This window comes from Artemia franciscana, chromosome 6 (assembly GCF_032884065.1).
Source record: "Artemia franciscana chromosome 6, ASM3288406v1, whole genome shotgun sequence".
In the NCBI taxonomy this organism is placed as follows: Eukaryota; Metazoa; Arthropoda; class Branchiopoda; order Anostraca; family Artemiidae; genus Artemia; species Artemia franciscana.
The window spans coordinates 8,783,027-8,802,061 of record NC_088868.1 but is presented as its reverse complement, the minus strand read 5'-3'; the positions used below and the strand labels follow the sequence as shown (position 1 = coordinate 8,802,061).

Here is a 19,035-nt window from a genome sequence, read left to right as displayed (position 1 = left end):
TTTCTTTGGGGGGTTGTAGGGGGATTAATTTGGAAAAATCAGAAAAAACGGGGTATTTTTAACTTATGAACCAGTGATCAGATCTAATGGAAGTTTGGTATTTAAAAGGATTTTGTGCTTCAGAGCTCTTGTTTCAAATCCCGACCAGATCAGGTGACATTGGGGGGAGTTGAAGGGGGAAACCGAAAATCTTGGAAAACATGAAAATTGAGGTATCTATACCTTAAGAATGGGTGATCGGATCTTAATGTAACTTGATATATAAAAATATCTTATGTCTCAGATGCTTAATTTTCAATTCTAATCGGATCTGGGGATATAGGGAGTGGAGGGGGAAACAGAAATCTTGGAAACCGGAAATATCGGAAAACGCTTAGAGTGGAGAGATCGGAATGAAACTTGATGGGAAGACTAAGCACAAGTTCTAGATATGTGATTGATATAAATGGACCATATCTGCTCTCCTTGGGGGAGCTGGGGGGAGATATCCTGTGCTTTGGCGAGTTCGGGGCTTCTAGATGTACTAGGACGCTGAAAATTTGTAGACGTGTTAGGGACGTGGACAAATTGACTTTATAACAGTCATTTCCCCGATTTGAATGAGGGAGAGGAAAAATTGAAAAAATGAGGTATTTTTAACTTACGAATGGTTGATCGGATCTTAATGAAATATGATATTTAGGAATACCTTGTGTCTCAGAGCTCTTACTTTAAATTCCAACCGTATCTGGTGATATGGGGGGGGGTTGGAGGGGGAAACTGGAAATCTTGGAAAACGTTTAGAGTGGAGAGATCGGGATGAAAGTTATTGGGAAGAATAAGCACAGGTCCTAGATACGTGATTGACATAATAGGACTAAATCTGTTCTCTTCGAGGGAGTTGGAGGGGGGGGGGTGTTAATTCGGAAAAATAAGAAAAATTTAGGTATTTTTAACTTTTAATTTACGTACGGGTGACCCGATCTTATTTAAATTTAATATTTAGAAGGAACTCATGTCTCAGAGCTCTAATTTTAAGTTACGACTAGATCTGGTGAAATTGGGGGAAGATCGAGGGGGAAGCCGGAAATCTTGGAAAACGCTTAGAGTGAAGGGATCGGGATGAAGCTTGGTGGATAGAATAAGCGAATGTCGTGGATACGTGATTGACGTAACCGTACTGGATCCGTTCTCTTTGGGGGAGTTTGAGAGGTCCTGTGATGTGGCGAGCTCGGCGCTTCTGGACGCTTCGCATATGAAAGGGGCTGCTCCCTCTTCAACGCCCTGCTCTTTACGCTAAAGTTTTTACTGTTTTAAAAAGTAGAGTTGAGAGAAAGAGTCAAACTTTAGTGCAAAGAGCAGGGCGTTCAAGAGGGAGCAGCCCCTTTCACATACGGGGTAATTTCTGTTCGTTTTAAGTTTTAATGTCACTCCTTACTTTCAGTTAAAAAAAACTTCTTTTTTTTATTATTTAATCTCAATTTAAAGCGAGGTCTCCATTAATGCAATTTTAAATTTCAATTTCCTTCATAAAAGAGTACGGGAAGCCATTGGCTTCAGATTCTAAATCACATAGAACTAAATGATTTGGATTTTCGACGATGTGGAGGGCCAAAGCAGAATCAATATACTCGTTTTTATTTTAATTTTTACATCCCAGAGAAACCTTTCGTTAATGCCGTCGTCCCCCCGGGAGCCGACAACTACCATCCCGTCCAGAAAATGACCCTTTGGAAATCCTTTCATTTTCCCCCTGGATAATTTCTGATTGTCTTTAGGAGGGAAATTGAAATTTCTACTCCCCTGTTTAAGAGGCAATCGTATAGCATTGCTTATGTTAAATACCCATAAAGGTTCAAAGTATTAACATTTGTTCATTTATTTCTTTTCCAGAGACTTTTCAGATAGAAGTGGTGGTTGAATAAATTTAGGAGTAACCAAAGTAATAAAAGTAAATTTTTATGCCATTTTTTTCGTTTGGGGGGGGGGAGAAAGGCCTCTGTCACTGTGAAGCCATGGTGATCCATGCCTGCTATTGTTTAGCAAATGATGTGATATATCTTTCAGGTCATGCTGAATAAGGAAGCCTAACAGCTAAAATGTAAAAGATTAGGCCAGAAGCATTTTTAGTACATGTCTTTGTGGCAGAGTTGCCACTATCAGTTTATTAAAGAGAAATTGACATTATATGTGACCATGAAGAGTACTACCTATAAGATAAGCATTTTTAGTACATGTCTTTGTGGCAGAGTTGCCACTATCACTTAATTAAAGAGAAATTGACATTATATGTGACCATGAAGAGTACTACCTATAAGATAAGCATTTTTAGTACATGTCTTTGTGGCAGAGTTGCCACTATCACTTAATTAAAGAGAAATTGACATTATATGTGACTATGAAGAGTACTACCTATAAGATAACCATCATTAGTCTTTTCAAGGGGGACTATAAATTTTAACAAAGGATTTGATACTTCAAGAAAGTTATTTTAGGCCAAAATATCTGAGTTTTTTTGTTTTCACATATTCTCTCTCTAGAAAAAAAGGGACAGGTCCTTTAAAAAATCACGAAAGACATCCCTACTTCACCCTTTGTCTTTATTCTTATATAGTGTACAACTAAAATAATGATGTGACCTTTTAAAAGCGTTAATACAACTCTCTTCAATACATCAGAGAATTTTTATCCGAGGGTAGGTAGGTATGGTATGCGTTTATTTCATCAAATAAAAATTACTAAAATTGCACTTACAATCAATAATATACTGCTCAATTTAGGGACCTAAAATGTCCCTGTTCAGCAGCAAAACTACAACAATAAATGATAACTATTCATTCAAAATCAAAGAAATACGCAAAAAAAAAAAAAAAAAAAAAAAAAAAAAAAAAAAAAAAAAAAAAAAAAAAAAGACGAAACACTATACAATCTCTAAACAGCCATCTCTCATCATAAAAAAAAAGAACAAAAGGGATAAAAATTTAAACCAATATAATTTATAATTTATTCAAAAAATAATTTTTTATTCTTACTTTAAATAACATAAGATTTTCAGAACACCTAACACTCTCTGGAATTGAGTTCCAAATAACAACACCTACATGTTTAATCATAAACCAAGATCGCGTTGTATGCCTGATTTCACTAGTCAGCTGATCAGAGCTTCTAGTAGAATAATCGTGATAATTTGAATTATATCGATTAAAAACTTCTAAAATATTGAGGAGACAATCCATTTAAAACCTGGTATACAAGAATTAAAATCTGTTGAGATTTAATAAAAACAATATTCAAAATATCTAAATCTCTAAAACTATCTCTAGTACTACCACACGCAAGATACTCACCCAAACTTCTAATTGCCTAATTCTGCATAATCTGGACCCTCTTTACATGACTAGAAAAATTGCTTGCATACAATGAACAACCATACACTAAATAAGGATGGACAATTGAATAATAAATTGCTTTCAGGACATGTAGAGGAAAAAAATTATGAAATCTTCTTAAAATACCGACTCCGCGAGCCAATTATGAAGATAAAACTTTGCAATGATGAATCCAACTAAAATTTACATCAAATAAAATCCTAGATATCTACATTGAAAAACCTGACTAATGGAAACACCTTGTAAAAGAATACTATGACAATTATTTACAACTTTACCAATACGACTAAATATCATATAATTAGTCTTCTCAGTATTCACGGCAAGAAAACTATGCTTTGTGAACTGAGACAAGTTCTCCAAAGCTACATTAGTTATCTCTATAAGATCTTCGACAGATTCCCCAATCACTGTAAGCGCTGTGTCATCTGCGAATGATGTAACTACGGCACCAGGAATGTAAAAACGCATTGTATCCACGTATATAAGAAACAGTAAAGGTCCTAATACCGAACCTTGGGGCACTCCACAATTCACATTGAAGGGTTTCCCTACTACATCATCTATCATAACTTTGATGGACCTACCATGCAAGTAAGACCTAAACCAATCCAAACACTTACCGAACCTTGAGGCACTCAGGTTCAACACACAATAAAGAATTTTCAACCAATTTTGCTCAGTCAGTTGGAAATCGAAAGTTCCAGTGTTCTTTTCTAAAATTTAGCCTGTTTTTTAACCAAATGCCACCAAATGTGTTGCTACTGACTACAGTGTCTTAAATAAATTATTATTTTAGTTTAACAGCTCTTGTGTTTCAGCAGATGGTTTGAAACAGTCTTCAGATAAATGCAGAATCGGTTTTAAGATAGAGACGAGGGGAGGTTAGTGGTAGAAGTTGATATATAATCCTCAGGGCCTTATCCAGGACTTTTGTTGAAAGTAGATCCTGTTGAAAACGGTTTTAATGACAGAACGTAGCTGAATTTTGTTCTATTATGATCTAGTATTTAGTTGATTAAAGTCATCAAAGTGTTACAAATCACTTTTTTTACTTGTATTTGGTGCTTTTATTGATAAATAAAAATAACATGTTTATGATATGAGAAATTGGGCTATTTAAATGTGCAATGATGTAAGAGTAACATATCATAGGTTGAAAATTGAAATATAGAAAAAAAATTCTAATATGATTTTACTCCCAAACAATAGTTTTTTGTTTTTTTTAATACAAAATGGATGTCCAAAACAGGCACTGTCCAAGTGCATAAGATTACTAAAGGGACAAACTAGACTTAATTAAATTGATGAAACTCTATATGAAGGGGCATTACCTTTTTAAGCTCCGAAAAATCAGAATTATCAAAATATTTCCTTGAAATCCGAAAGTGATGCTTAAAAAGGAATGCTCAATTGGTCTTGAAGCTACAGAGCAACCTTAAAACACCAATTTGGCCCTATATTTCCTAGGGAGTAACCTACCGTATTTTACCCTTTTTTACCCTATTTTACCTATTTCACTTTATTTTACCTTATTTTACCAATTTTACTTACCGAGTTTTTATTTTATGGTAATTTTACAACACTATCCCTCCCCTCCCCCACCCGAAGCCGTTAAAGCTCGTTATGCCGTTTTCCTCAAAGCTCATCAAAATTATAGATATCCATCCTGCTCAGAATAGTCAAAAGGTTCAATTTTGTGCCGCTAGGTATGGCAAGACCCACCCGCTTCAGCCCCCAAGGGAAGGGTTCTAAATTATGCATTTTGCCCATTATTGTTTACATATATTAGTTTTGTGATGACGCAGTGACTTTGACCTTCGCTTGGTAATACGGGATCCAGAGATCGAATCCGGCTGCTTAGATCCGACTACTTCCTTACTCTACATATAGGATCCATTACTGGGGAAGGACTGATATAGGATCCATTATTGGGACCTTAGTAGTCAAATAGTACCTTGCATCCGGTTACTTACTTACTCTACATATAGGATCCATTATTGGGCAAAGATTCATACATGATCTATTATTGGGACCTTAGTAGTTAAATAGCGCCTTGCATCCGATTACTTTCTTACTCTACATGTAGGATCTATTATTGGGCAAGGATATTTGTTCCATTATTGGGACCTTAGTAGTCAAATAGCGCCTTGCATCCGACTACTTTCTTACTCAACATATAGGATCCATTATTGGGCAAGGATTCATATAGGATCTATTATTGGGACCTTAGTAGTCAAATAGCGCCTTGCATCCGATTACTTACTTACTCTACATATAGGATCCATTATTGGGCAAGGATTCATATAGGATCCATTATTGGGACCTTAGTAGTCAAATAGCGCCTTGCATCCGACTACTTACTTACTTTACATATAGGATCCATTATCGGGCAAGGATTCATTTAGGATCCATTATTGGGACTTTAGTGGTCAAGAAGCACCTTGCATTCGACTACTTACTAACTCTACATATATGATCCATTATTGGGCAAGGATTGATATAGGGTCCATTATTGGGACCTTAGTGATCAAGAAGCGCCTTACATCCGATTACTTACTTACTCTACATATAGGATCCATTATTGGGCAAGGATTCATATAGGATCCATTATTGGGACTTTAGTGGTCAAGAAGCACCTTGCATTCGACTACTTACTAACTCTACATATATGATCCATTATTGGGCAAGGATTGATATAGGGTTCATTATTGGGACCTTAGTGATCAAGAAGCGCCTTACATCCGATTACTTACTTACTCTACATATAGGATCCATTATTGGGCAAGGATTCATATAGGATCCATTATTGGGACTTTAGTGGTCAAGAAGCACCTTGCATTCGACTACTTACTAACTCTACATATATGATCCATTATTGGGCAAGGATTGATATAGGGTTCATTATTGGGACCTTAGTGATCAAGAAGCGCCTTACATCCGATTACTTACTTACTCTACATATAGGATCCATTATTGGGCAAGGATTCATATAGGATCCATTATTGGGACTTTAGTGGTCAAGAAGCACCTTGCATTCGACTACTTACTAACTCTACATATATGATCCATTATTGGGCAAGGATTGATATAGGGTTCATTATTGGGACCTTAGTGATCAAGAAGCGCCTTACATCCGATTACTTACTTACTCTACATATAGGATCCATTATTGGGCAAGGATTCATATAGGATCCATTATTGGGACTTTAGTGGTCAAGAAGCACCTTGCATTCGACTACTTACTAACTCTACATATATGATCCATTATTGGGCAAGGATTGATATAGGGTCCATTATTGGGACCTTAGTGATCAAGAAGCGCCTTACATCCGATTACTTACTAACTCTACATATATGATCCATTATTGGGCAAGGATTGATATAGGGTCCATTATTGGGACCTTAGTGATCAAGAAGCGCCTTACATCCGATTACTTACTAACTCTACATATATGATCCATTATTGGGCAAGGATTGATATAGGGTCCATTATTGGGACCTTAGTGATCAAGAAGCGCCTTACATCCGATTACTTACTTACTCTACATATAGGATCCATTATTGGGCAAGGATTCGTTTATGATTCATTATTGGGACCTTAGTGGTCAAGAAGCGCCTTACATCCGATTACTTACTTATTCTACATACATATAAGATCCATTATTGGGAAAGGGGGTAATGTTTGATCCTGGTTGGGTTCAAAAAGGCTAAGGTTACGAAGGTGAAACTACAGGGAATATCGAGGTGAATATTGAATTAAATAAATAAATAAAAAAAAAACACTATTCGTATCCAGGTTATCAAAATAGCGTATCTGCTATATCTTTAGAACGGTTAAAGGTCATACTTTCAGAGCTACTACTACCACTACTGCCAATGCATCTGAGATTGCGACTACTTGCGAATGCAATTTCTTGCGACTGCGGCCGCAACTACTTACGACTGTGACTACTATTTCTTGTGGCTGAGGCTGCGACTACTTGCGACTGCGACTAATAGCGCCTACGACTGCTTGCGAATTTGACTACTTGCGACTGCAACTAATTATGACTGTGTCTTTGTCTGGTTTCAAGTGTAATGAGTTGCAGATATGGCTGCGAGTACTTGCGACGGTAACTACTTGTAATTGCGACTACCTGCAACTGTGCCTACTTACAACTACGACTGCTTGTGTTCACATTTACTTACGATTATGACTATATGCAACTCTGACTGGAACTGAAAGTCTTTTTAAAATTAATTTTTCAAGATCTAGTACCTGCTTTGAACTGAAATCTTCACTTGTCTTTTTGTAAAAGCCCTTTTTCAAGGCGTTTTTGCAATTTCTTTAAAACAGGACAGGACCATTATGTATTTTTTTAAATTATGTATTTGTATTTATTTTTTAATGTGTATTTTTGCATTTATTAATTATTCATTTTTTGTATTATGTATTTTTTAATTATGGTATTATATATAATGGTATTATATAAGTATTATAATTTTTTAATTATAATTTAATTATAAATATATTATATTTCTGATTAATTATTTTTTAATTATTTTAACAGTTTTTTTAAGTATGTATTTTTAAATTATTTTTTAATTTTTAATTATTGATATTTTTTAATACACATTATGTATTTTTTAACTACGACTTGTTCCTTATTTTAGTGGAAGAATCAGAAATTTTAGAGCTTGAAAAAGCCTATTTGTCAATAGAACGACTGGGCCGTTTTGATCTCTCCTACTTTCTGGATTTAGTCACCATTCCCTTTCCTTCATCTCATCAGAAACTGTGCGATAGGCTGTGCGATGGCTTATTCTGTGCTTTGGATGAGAATCGTGATCTACATATTGATTTCAAAGAGGAGGTTTGTGGGATATCAGCCGCTTGCCGAGGACCTTTGGCTGAACGCCTTAAGTGTAAGTTGTACTCAAAGACTTTATACTCAAAATATCGTCATATAAAGGGATCATAGTAGTGTTTGAGGTAGTATTTCAAATTCGAAATTTGACATGTTGACATGACATCGTATCGACATAATTTCAAAGTCGGCATGTCATCAATTTTGACATGACATGATGTTGGCATTTTGCTCTTTAACAATTGATTTTTTGTCATAGTAAATCAAACGTATTTTTCGGGGCAATTTTAAACGTAATTTTTTAACGCTCTTTAGTGCTGAATTGTTGGCTGCTTGCCGAGGATCTCTGACTGAACGCCTCGAGTGTAGATTGTTGTAAAGACTAATAGCTTACGATGAATATTGCTATGTTAAAGGATCATAGCCATAACATATTGCCACGCTTTGTATTATATTGTATTGTATTGCCATTATTGTATAATAGCATTGTATTGCCATAGCATATGGCAATACCATGCCATGTAATAGCACTGTATTGCCATAGAGCCATAATTGTATTGCCACGCTTAAGCTAGCAATACAAAGTTGCCACCATATTGACATAACACCATGTTGACATGATATAGAAGTCGACATGATATCATTTTGACATTTTGATCTTTAGTGTTTGGTTTTTGTCTATTTGTATCGACATAAAATAACGTATGGAGCGTATTTTCGGCGCTAATTTCAAACGTATTGCTTTAATATTCTCCGGCCGGCCTTGTGGTTTGTCCTGTGGTGGCGCAGTGGGTTTGACCTTAGCTTGGTAATACGGGATTCAGAGATCGAATCATGCTGCAGGAATGCACCGCAGGGCCGACGCAGGGACCTTAGTAGTCAAGAAGCATCGTTAATCTGATAAATAAATAAATAAACCGGCCGGCCTAGTGGCCTTAAACTGCTGGGGACAGGTAGCTCAGGTACTCACACTTCCCACAATCAATAACAGTGTGCTATTGTTCATAATTGCATATATTTATTATTTGCAGACTGGAGAAGAATAGTGCTTCCAGTGGCTAGTTTTTCTGGAGAAGAAGTCAAAGAGATGAAAGGACTTGTTGTTAGTCCATATACCTCCCTGCAATTTTTGGAACTGGATTAGTACTAGATTAACAAGTCGTAACTTTTATCTTAACCCTTGGGCAGCATAAAGGATTGATGCTCTGCTTGATTATACTGAGCCCAGGGGTCAATTCCTGCTGCAGTGCAGCAAGGTTGGGCGATATGCTTGTTACTTGTCCTTTTAAAAAAGACCCAGCAACTGAACTATCTTTTTCACCGGCCTATTAGCCAGCAATAGCCCTAGAGGATCTATATCCTTCATGTACTTTCGTCTCTGGAGGATTTTTTTACCTTTTAGTCAGTTAATCAGTTGATTTAATGCTGTTTACCATTCTTGAACACCAACAAATCATCGTTTTTCAAAAACAAGTATAATCAAATTTATATTATATTTTGACTTTGATGGCTTCGTATATGAAATAGATGAAAAACATTTGTAACGTTAACGTTATATATGAAAAACTACTGGCTTTTTTGTGTCATCACAATTTAGCAAAATTTTGACATGATGCCAACATTCTATAAATCGAACGCGGGTGGCATAGACAAGGTGTCAAATAAATTAGTATCATTCCTTGCTGTGTTGACAAATATAAATCGTTGTATATTCGGTATATAATCGGTATAATTCGGTATAATTAGGTATAATCGGTGCAATTCAATTTAATCGGTATAATTGATATAATCGGTATAATTGGTGTTTTAATCGGTATGATTCGGTAGACGTGGTTCATGGATCTTTCTCTGTAAGTAGAACACATATTATGCCATCTATTCAACACTGAAAAAAATTTGATATTATGAACTTGTTTGAGATAGATCAAATATGGGGAATCAATGTTGCGTATCTGATTGCTTGATACCTTTTAATCATAGTTGCAGCTACTGCTGCAACCTAGAAAAGACCGAATCCCGTCCCATAGTAACGAAAAATTTAATAACGCCATCTAAAAATAATGGGATGATGAGAAACACTCTCGTTTGTAGGAATGTAGCCGATATGTCGATTAATCTTAGTAGTAAAATGTTATTTTGAAAACCAAATTATGCGAATTTATGAGAATATATGTTTTAGCTCCATACTTGTTAGTTCGTGCTGCTGGAATATCTGATTTACCAAGATCATTCAAACGTGATCTTTTCTTTGTTCCAAATATCAAGACGAACGCCTTTTGAAAGACACAGCTTGAATGAATGGTATTTCATCTCATGGGTTCTGATTGGTTGGCAAATTAGTCAATCACGTATAGGCCTGATCCTTTCCACTAAAGATTTAAATCATTTCGGATTTCTCCAATTCACCTGAATCTGATGTTTTCAAGATTCATCCTAACTTTTTTGTTACCGAATAGGGTGGAGGATATCATAAGGAAAGGTTTAAGGGAAATGGGAACTTCTTAGTAGGGTCTAAAGAGGAAGATTAACAAATGAAAATATAGTGATAATGGTTATAATATTTGAAACAAAGCACTGGACAATACAAAAAAAAAGTAACAGACTTTAAATAATAAAGAATTTCGAATCCTTCGACTTCGCACCCGAAAGTCTTTATAAAAAAAGCGTAAGTAAACAAAACTGTTTTGATTATATTTGGTTTTTGTTTATATTTTTTTCTCCTTTTTCTCCGTTTTCACTATATTTTCATTTGTTAAATTCTGTAAATGGAAAATCTATGTAATCAAAGAAATTATTTACGTAAAGAAGGAGGTTGTGAATAGATTGGGGTGGAGGAGAAGTGTGCGTAGCTGTGTTGGCCTCAACGGCTTGGTGCTGTAGTGAGTTCTTAGTAGTAGTAGTTTTAACTCAAAATTTAGTCTTTGCAAAATAGTCCTGGGGGTAGCCTGGAAGAATTCCAATAGGTTAAGTGAACTAGCTGAATTGAAGGTGGTTCAAAATTTGATTTTCATTCTCCTCTAATATTTTTTGAAGGGGCTGAGAAGAGAAGTGCGCTGAGGTTTGGGTTAATTAACTTTATATAATTAACTTAATATAATTAAATTTATATAATTAACTTTGTATGTCTAGGCACATACTTTTAGACTGTTTCTGGGTAATATTGCAGATCAAGGACTTGGAAAGTATTTGAGTTAGAAAATGAAACTTTCAGGAGTATAATGAGCTAAAATTATGTCCCAACAAGGTTTTTTTTTCAAGCTGAAAAGAATGGGGACGTTTTCAAGATAATGCCAACGCCCGATTGTGCTAACAAAACTTTTCGAGCTAGCACCAGTGTCCTATACTTTTTGAAATTGTTGTTTAAACGCCCCTGGTTGAACTACCATTTAAGTAGCGCAATTAGTGAATCAGCTTAATCCGTAAAAAAAAAATTGAGAAAAGTGGCGTAGAAAAAAAAATATTGGATATTTCTAATGATTCACCAAACACCCACTGATTAAAAAAAACAAAAAACAATTTTGGTATGGAATGTCAAATGGGCTTTAAATTTCTTTTCAGAGTACTTTGTTTCATCCTCCATACTCACGATTAAGTGCTTTACGTTGCTTGTTAGATAGATCTATTTCGATCTGTTCGTGGTAACGAACTATATGTGTGGACTGACTCGGCCCAATTGTTACCAAAACTCTAAAAGACGTAATTTTGATAACAATGGATACATAAAAAGAATTGGCTTTCTATGCTGATTCTAAGTGCATAATATTCATTAAGTTGACATTAGACTTAGTATAATACTTATAAATCTATGACCTGAAGTCAATTTTTTTTAATCACATTATTACGTTTTGCACGAAGTTAATTATGGCATTATACTTAGTAAAATGCTTATAAACCGAAGATCCTGAAGCTATTTATGTGTGAATTCAGATTATGGATTTTTATGCGAAGTCAATTGTGACATCACACTTATTAAAATACTCATAAACCTAACATCTTGAAGTCAATTTTGTGTGAAGTCAAATTATGACATTTAAGTGACGTCAATTAGGACAGTACACGTAGTATATCTATATATATAATTGCTTATAAACCTTAGATCTCGAAGTCAATTTTGTTTGAAGTCTCATTATGACATTTTGTGTTTCGTCATTATAACACAACACTTGGTAAAATGCTTATAAACCTAAGATCTTCAGGTCGGTTTTGTGTGAAGTCGCTTTATGACATTTTGTGCAAAGTCATTTATGACATTAAACTTAGTTAAATGCTTATAAACCTAAAATCTTGAAGTTAATTTTGTATGAATTCACATTATGATTCTTTATGTGAAGTCAATTATGACATTAAACTTATTAAAATACTTATAAACCTAAGATCTTGGAAGTCAATTTTGTATGAAATCGCACTATGACGTTTTTGTGAAGTCAGTTATGACATTATACTTAGTAGAAGTGTCAAAATGTACATTTGGTAAAAATGTCAGGTACGACCTTCATGCATAATTACGAATATATGGAAAAGTCGCGTATTGGATCATTTTAAGCAGAGGCCCTCCCCAGACTACTCAATGCGTCACCAGGTGAAAGATAGGCGAAATTACTAGCGGTTTGGGGATAGCTTGGATATGTTTAGCAATTCATAAACAAGAATCTTTTATTCATTTTAAATATGAGTTTATCGGCAAAAACAACACATTTTTCAACTGTTATCCGAAACGAAACTTTTGTTCATTGGCCCCGTTAAATCGAAATACCGAAGCAAATTTCTGACCTCTGCCAGGACTTGATCTTATAGAAAGATAGACCATTTTTTTTGTGTGTGTGGGTGTAGTGTTTACAAGAGCACCGGCAGAAATTTTAGGGGTGGGGTAAAGTAAGTAATAATAAGTTTAGGGATTAAAGTTAAAAATGGTTGCTGTTTTGACAGAGAAAGCTATTCACTTTGGCAAAAAAAAAGCTATTCACTGTCGGTTGTACATATTGTTGACCCCTCTTAGGTATCGAGAGGAGTGGCTTACAGCTGTCCTGAAGCCAACCAAGGAATTTCTTCTTTACTTTTACTGATGAATGTGAACAATACGTCAAGTAGGGGAGCCAGTACTACCAAACTCAGTAACCGGTAAATGCCATACATCTAGCATTTTGGAGCCGCAACGTTGGTACCACAACGTATCTTGAAGCTAACGTTAAAGTACCATAGTTTTAGAAAATTGCCATTACCTAATGAAAGAAAAGAGTTAGAAAAGAAGAGAAACATATTCATAAAATTGTTCATAAAAGCTGCAGGGTAGAGCAAAGAGAATAAGTAACATGTAAGAGTGGAAACTAGCGCTTGTGTGGAAAAAAAATTCACCAGCGCTATCTACCATTTGGAGTTTCTTGGCACTTTTTTTCAAACTTTCCTTTTTTTTAGAAAGAGATATGAACCAAGTTTTAATGCACTAGTTCTACGAATTCCATTAATTCCACTTATTTTGCATTATTAAGACACTGGAAAATTGCCAAGAAATGGTAAATACAAGATAGCGTTTTTTTTGTCAACACCAGTGCCAGTTTCCATTTTTGAAAGCTGCCCATTCTCTTTGGGCAGAGTGCATACTTTTATGGACGCCAATGGATTTTGTCGCTGGATATTTTTTGAGGTAAACATATGTTAAACAGTAGAAGTTTCAAATTAGTTTGGGCAGGCTTCCATGGCAGAAGTGGACTCAGAAATATATACTTTATCCGTCGTGCTGATATAACGAAGCTCCTTACATTTATTGGTAGCCGCCGTAAAATAAGCAGACAATTGGTCTTCTTCTCGAAGCTCTGTGTGTATCTGTAATTATATGTTTTGATATGTACATGTTCGTATTTGCTTGGACAATTTTGTTTATTTTAAGAATTTTTGTTTATCCAAGAATTTTATTTAATTTTTTTTTCACTCTTTTCTAGTTGCATTCAAAGTGTGGGATAAAGATAGGGAAGGAGTGCTCAGAGATGAATCCCTTAACGATATGCTTTCCACGTTTCTTGTCATTGCTAATTTTCCTCGAGAGTTAACAGAAGAAGAAGTAATTGCAGGTATGAAACATTTAAGGCTATGGCAGCAATGACAAAACCATACCATGCCATCTTAACAGCCATGACAAACTCCGAAACTAAGAAAAAAGGTTTACAAATTTGACAGAGAGTGCTGTCACCATTCTTGTTTTGTATTCGATGTAACCATGGTGCATTTGTCCCATCGACTACCCCCCCTTATGTGTAAGATAATTGCAGGTGTCATCGATTTTGGGCTCTTTTGGGAAGACCTATTTGCTTAAACCTTAGTTCTACATGTACCTCAGGAGGTACCCAGTCTTCAATCTTCAGTCATTTCCCAAATTTATGATGCGGCAAAATCCTCCTATTGAGACTGGAAGGTGGTGTGGAGGTTTTCCAAATCGTTGTGGTGGGAGTACGTGACGTTTCTGTCGGTTTACTTCTAAGGGAGGATTAATATTCTGCAGCCGTAGGGCTGCTGTCGTTATGCTGTATGCCTTTGTGCCGAAGAGAAATAGCGCTGCAGTCGGGTTTTGTGGTCAATAAATCTTAGAATATGGCTGTAGTTCCTTCGTCGACGGACTCTTATGATTCTGTGATTAGACATTAACGTGCTTTTGTTTATTTCCACTTTTATAAATTGGGTATCTTTGGAGGTTCATACGGGTGTTTTTGCTCCTTGTGCCTTCCGAGACAATACCGGAGAATTAACTGAAAGATCTAAAGGTGAACTAACCAACCGTGACAAAACCCAGGATATTAGAAGTAAATTATTTGGAAAGGGGACTCGGGGCAATGAGATAAATATATGAGTTTTTAAACCAATGTATTGGTATTTCAACCTATATATATACATATATATATATATATATATATATATATATATATATATATATATATATATATATATATATATAAATCGAGTTTTTAAATAATGATCAATGTAAGACAAAAAAAGAAAGACCTGAACAAAAGAAAAAAGAGAATTAAAAAACTAGAAACTGGGGAAACAAAAAACAATAGAAGGAGATAAAATCTTTAACGTAATTGTGTGCTTGAATTATAAATTTAGTTTTAGTTTTTTTCCCATTTCCCTTCGGCTTTTCTGTTCCGTTCAGATTTTTTTTCTTCAACTTTTGGTTTATCTTGGTTTTATTATTCCATTTTCAGTTTCACGTGTCCAGTTTCACGGTTTTTTTCTTATATTATCGAGTTTTAATTGCAGGTAAACTTATAAGTTTGAGAAATTTGGGGTTATTGATCTTGATTACATTTTTTGAAATTTTGTTACGCGTTTAAGTCGATGTTAGACTTTTTTTTCCTTAGTTCAAAAATGGGTAGAAACTAGGCCTTAAATCTAAACCAAATTTTGTGGGAAGCAACACCCACAAAATTTCATTCTCTGCTGGGATCCGTGTCCAGATTGGATTTAGGAATGCTCAGACATCCCTCTGCTGGGAAAGAGGGAAGGGAACCCTAATCTATAAAAAAGGTGGTCGAGTCTGGGAGATCTTTTAAGACGTAAGATCTGGTATTCTAGGTACGGATTTTACTGATTGGGACCTAGTGCAGGTTTTGAGGGGGAGGGGTAAGGAATAAAAAAGGGATCAACAAACATACGATCGTGGAAGTGAGTCCATAAATTGAAAAGAACAATAATGCAGTGAGTCGATAAGCACGAACATCGATCTTTTTCAAACAGTTCCTGTTACCGAAGTGTAAGTAAGCAACGACTCGGATCAATAGTAATCAAAACTCTAAAAAATGGAATTTGGATAATAATTAATATATCAATCGAATTGGATTTTTATTCTGATTCCAGATATATACAATTTATTAAGTTTAATGTTACCCACCGACAGCTACGAGCCGAAGAATTTTTTTCTGATTTTTGAAAAAGGGCAAGCTCCCCTGAAAGTCAAACAGTCTTAATTTAAACCATACTATCTGATTCAGCATATCAGAGAACTCTTCTGTAGAGGCTTTCAGTTCCTATATCCAAAAACGTAAAATTTTGTGTTGTTTTTGCCAGATGAAAGACCACGGATACGTGTTTATTGTTTGTTTTTATAGGAGTGATTTATTGAAACAGTGGTCCTTGAAGACCGGAAGTGGGATCATTCGAACAGAAATTAAGTGTTCTATAAACAAATAAATAAATATATAACATAAATAAATATTCCTCTGGGGTAAATTCCCTTTCCCCAGGTAGAGGAATTTGCAATTTTTCCATTCTTTATAATATTTGTTATTCGAAAATATAAGGAAATTGTTCGTGGAGAATTTTCTTGTAAGGGGGGGGGGGGGCTTATCTTCCACGGGGAGATTTTTCTGTAAGATCAAAGTTTCTGGGGTAGTTTTCCAGGGACAATTTTTCGCTGGGTGAGGAGGGGGAGGGGCGGAGGAGGATTTCCTGGCATGCTTTGAAAACGGTCGAAAAGTATACTAAAAACCAAGTTTTTCAACTGAAAGCTGAAAAACATTAAACTTACTACGAACAGAAAAAAATGTTAAAGGGGGGGGGGCTGTCCCTTTGTTATCCCTTGCTCTTTACTCTAAAGCTTAAATTTTTGTTCCAATTCTTCAAGAAAGACTCCTGAAAGACAAGGACCGTTGAATTGAATGAGAAGTATTTTATTAAAGAAATTAGAAATAGTTAAAAGAAAAGAGTTGAGGAAGGGGCAGCCCCCTTCATATACGGAATAATTGATGCTATCATTTCAGCAACAGGCATTGCTGAAATGATATCTCCTATTACATCTAATTTTGATATTGACAGTGACTGTACTAAATATAATTGTACATTTATTTATTTATAATTTTAAGTTATAGTACATAAAAAATTGTCATTAAAATTATTATTTTTTATTTCATAGGTTTTACTGAAATGAAATCTTCTATATCAACGAATTACAATATTAACAATGGTTTTGTGCTAGAAGATTTTTTGCTTTGGTCCTTTGCTGACAGTACAGCTCAAAGCTTTGTCACATTCATCTCTCAGTTGTTTACTGTATATTTTGGTCTCAAGCCTCCCAACAGAAGAGAAGAAGGGGAGGCGATACTGTCGTGGTTAAGGCTAAGGAAAAAGTTCCCCCCACCAAATGCTCAGCTTTGGTATTTGATCTCAATTGAGTGGTGGAAATTGTGGCTGGACTATGTTTTGCTTGAAGTAAGTTTTTTTTTATAAGGAGGAGAGGCTTATTAACCTACTCCTCTTAGGGAGTAATTATAGAGACTAGGAATTCTTTATAGTTCTATTTTTATCAAGTTTTAACACGATCATCTCTGTTCGAAAATCTCGCCATGACATATACAAAATCATGAAATATATATATATATATATATATATATATATATATATATATATAATATATATATATATATATATATATATATATATATATATATATATATATATATATATATATATACTAGCTGTTGGGGTGGCGCGAAGTCGTTACGCGCCATATTAGTTACGCGCCATTGTAGTTGTGTCCCTGTGTCCCACCTGTGAATACAGATAGATATATATATATATGTTTTTAACTACGTAAAACTTGCGAATATACAACATTCTTTGCTGTCCCATTGTCTGTGCATTTAAATAGATTGTCAGGTTTACCGACTCTTGAACATGCAACATATAATTGTCCATGGGAATAACAATCCGAATTCAGAACTATACCTCATGATTCTAATGATTGCCCTTGAGCTTTGTTGATGGTGATTGCTAATCGAACATTCCCTGTGTCGCCGTCGTCATTTATATATCCCCCTGCGCCCCCCGGCGTCCCCGTTGTAGTTGTGTCCCTGTGTCCCGGCCGTCATTTATATTCCGTGTGTCCCGGTCGTCATTTGTGTCCCGGTGTCCCAGTCTGTAATTTCTCTTTGAGTGTCCCGGTCGTCATTTGTGTCCCGGTGTCCCAGTCTGTAATTTCTCTTTGAGTGTCCTGGTCGTCATTTATATTCCCTGTGTCCCGGTGTTCCGGTCGTCATTTGTGTCCCGGTCTGTATATACATTCGTTTTTGAATTGGTCTTTTTTTTAGTTTTTAGTTTTTTACCTTTTTTTAGTTTTTTTTTAGTTATACCTCATGATTCTAATGATTGCCCTTGAGCTTTGTTGATGGTGATTGCTAATTGAACATTCCCTGTGTCCCCGTCGTCATTTATATATCCCCCTGTGCCCCCCGGCGTCCCCGTTGTAGTTGTGTCCCTGTGTCCCGGTCGTCATTTATATTCGCTGTGTCCCGGTCGTCATTTGTTTCCCGGTGTCCTGGTCTGTATATACATTCGTTTTTGAATTGGTATATGATGAAATAAATTTTTGTGTTTTTCCCCTTTTTTTCTTTTTAGTTTTTTTTTTGTTTTTACCTTTTTTTTAGTTTTTTTAGTTTTTTTTTCTTTTTTCTTTTTATTTTTTTTGTAGTTTTTACCTTTTTAGTTTTTTTTTTTAGTTTTGTTTTTCTCCTTTATTTTTCAATTTTTTTCCTTCTTTTTTTTTTCCTCGGCACTCTTTCTTTTCTTACTTTCTCTATCAGCCGCAAGTTTTTTGGCATAGACTCTTTGAGCAGCTTCCTTGGCTGTTGCCATTGTAGGTTCTTCAGTCATTTTACAATTAAACATTTTTCCGTCATCTTCTTACAATTAAAAATTTGTCTTTTGAGCAGCTTCCTCGGCTGTTGCCATTGTAGGTTCTTCAGTCATTTTACAATTAAAAAATTTCTGTCCACGATCTTCTTACAATTAAAAATTTGTCTTTGAACGATTTTCTTAGACATGACGTCACT

The 19,035-nt window shown here is 35.3% G+C and overlaps 1 protein-coding gene across 1 annotated transcript; it reads left to right on the top strand.

The window, feature by feature from the left end:
- The first annotated feature begins 7,417 nt into the window (after window positions 1–7,417).
- LOC136028477 (ubiquitin carboxyl-terminal hydrolase 32-like) lies at window positions 7,418–17,535 on the top strand. Its single transcript, XM_065706319.1, has 4 exons — window positions 7,418–7,493; window positions 8,025–8,276; window positions 14,155–14,283; window positions 17,121–17,535. Exons 1-4 carry the CDS (start codon window positions 7,418–7,420, stop codon window positions 17,432–17,434), a joined length of 771 nt encoding a protein of 256 aa, XP_065562391.1. The 3' UTR covers window positions 17,435–17,535.
- Window positions 17,536–19,035: the final 1,500 nt, after the last annotated feature.

Bases quoted from the DNA above. Each gene is read 5' to 3' on its own strand.
- LOC136028477 (XM_065706319.1), top strand. From the start codon at position 7,418: ATGACTGTGTCTTTGTCTGGTTTCAAGTGTAATGAGTTGCAGATATGG. The intron at 7,494-8,024 runs GTAATTGCGACT...TCCTTATTTTAG, and splicing joins ACTTGCGACGGTAACTACTT to TGGAAGAATCAGAAATTTTA. The intron at 8,277-14,154 runs GTAAGTTGTACT...ACTCTTTTCTAG, and splicing joins TTTGGCTGAACGCCTTAAGT to TTGCATTCAAAGTGTGGGAT.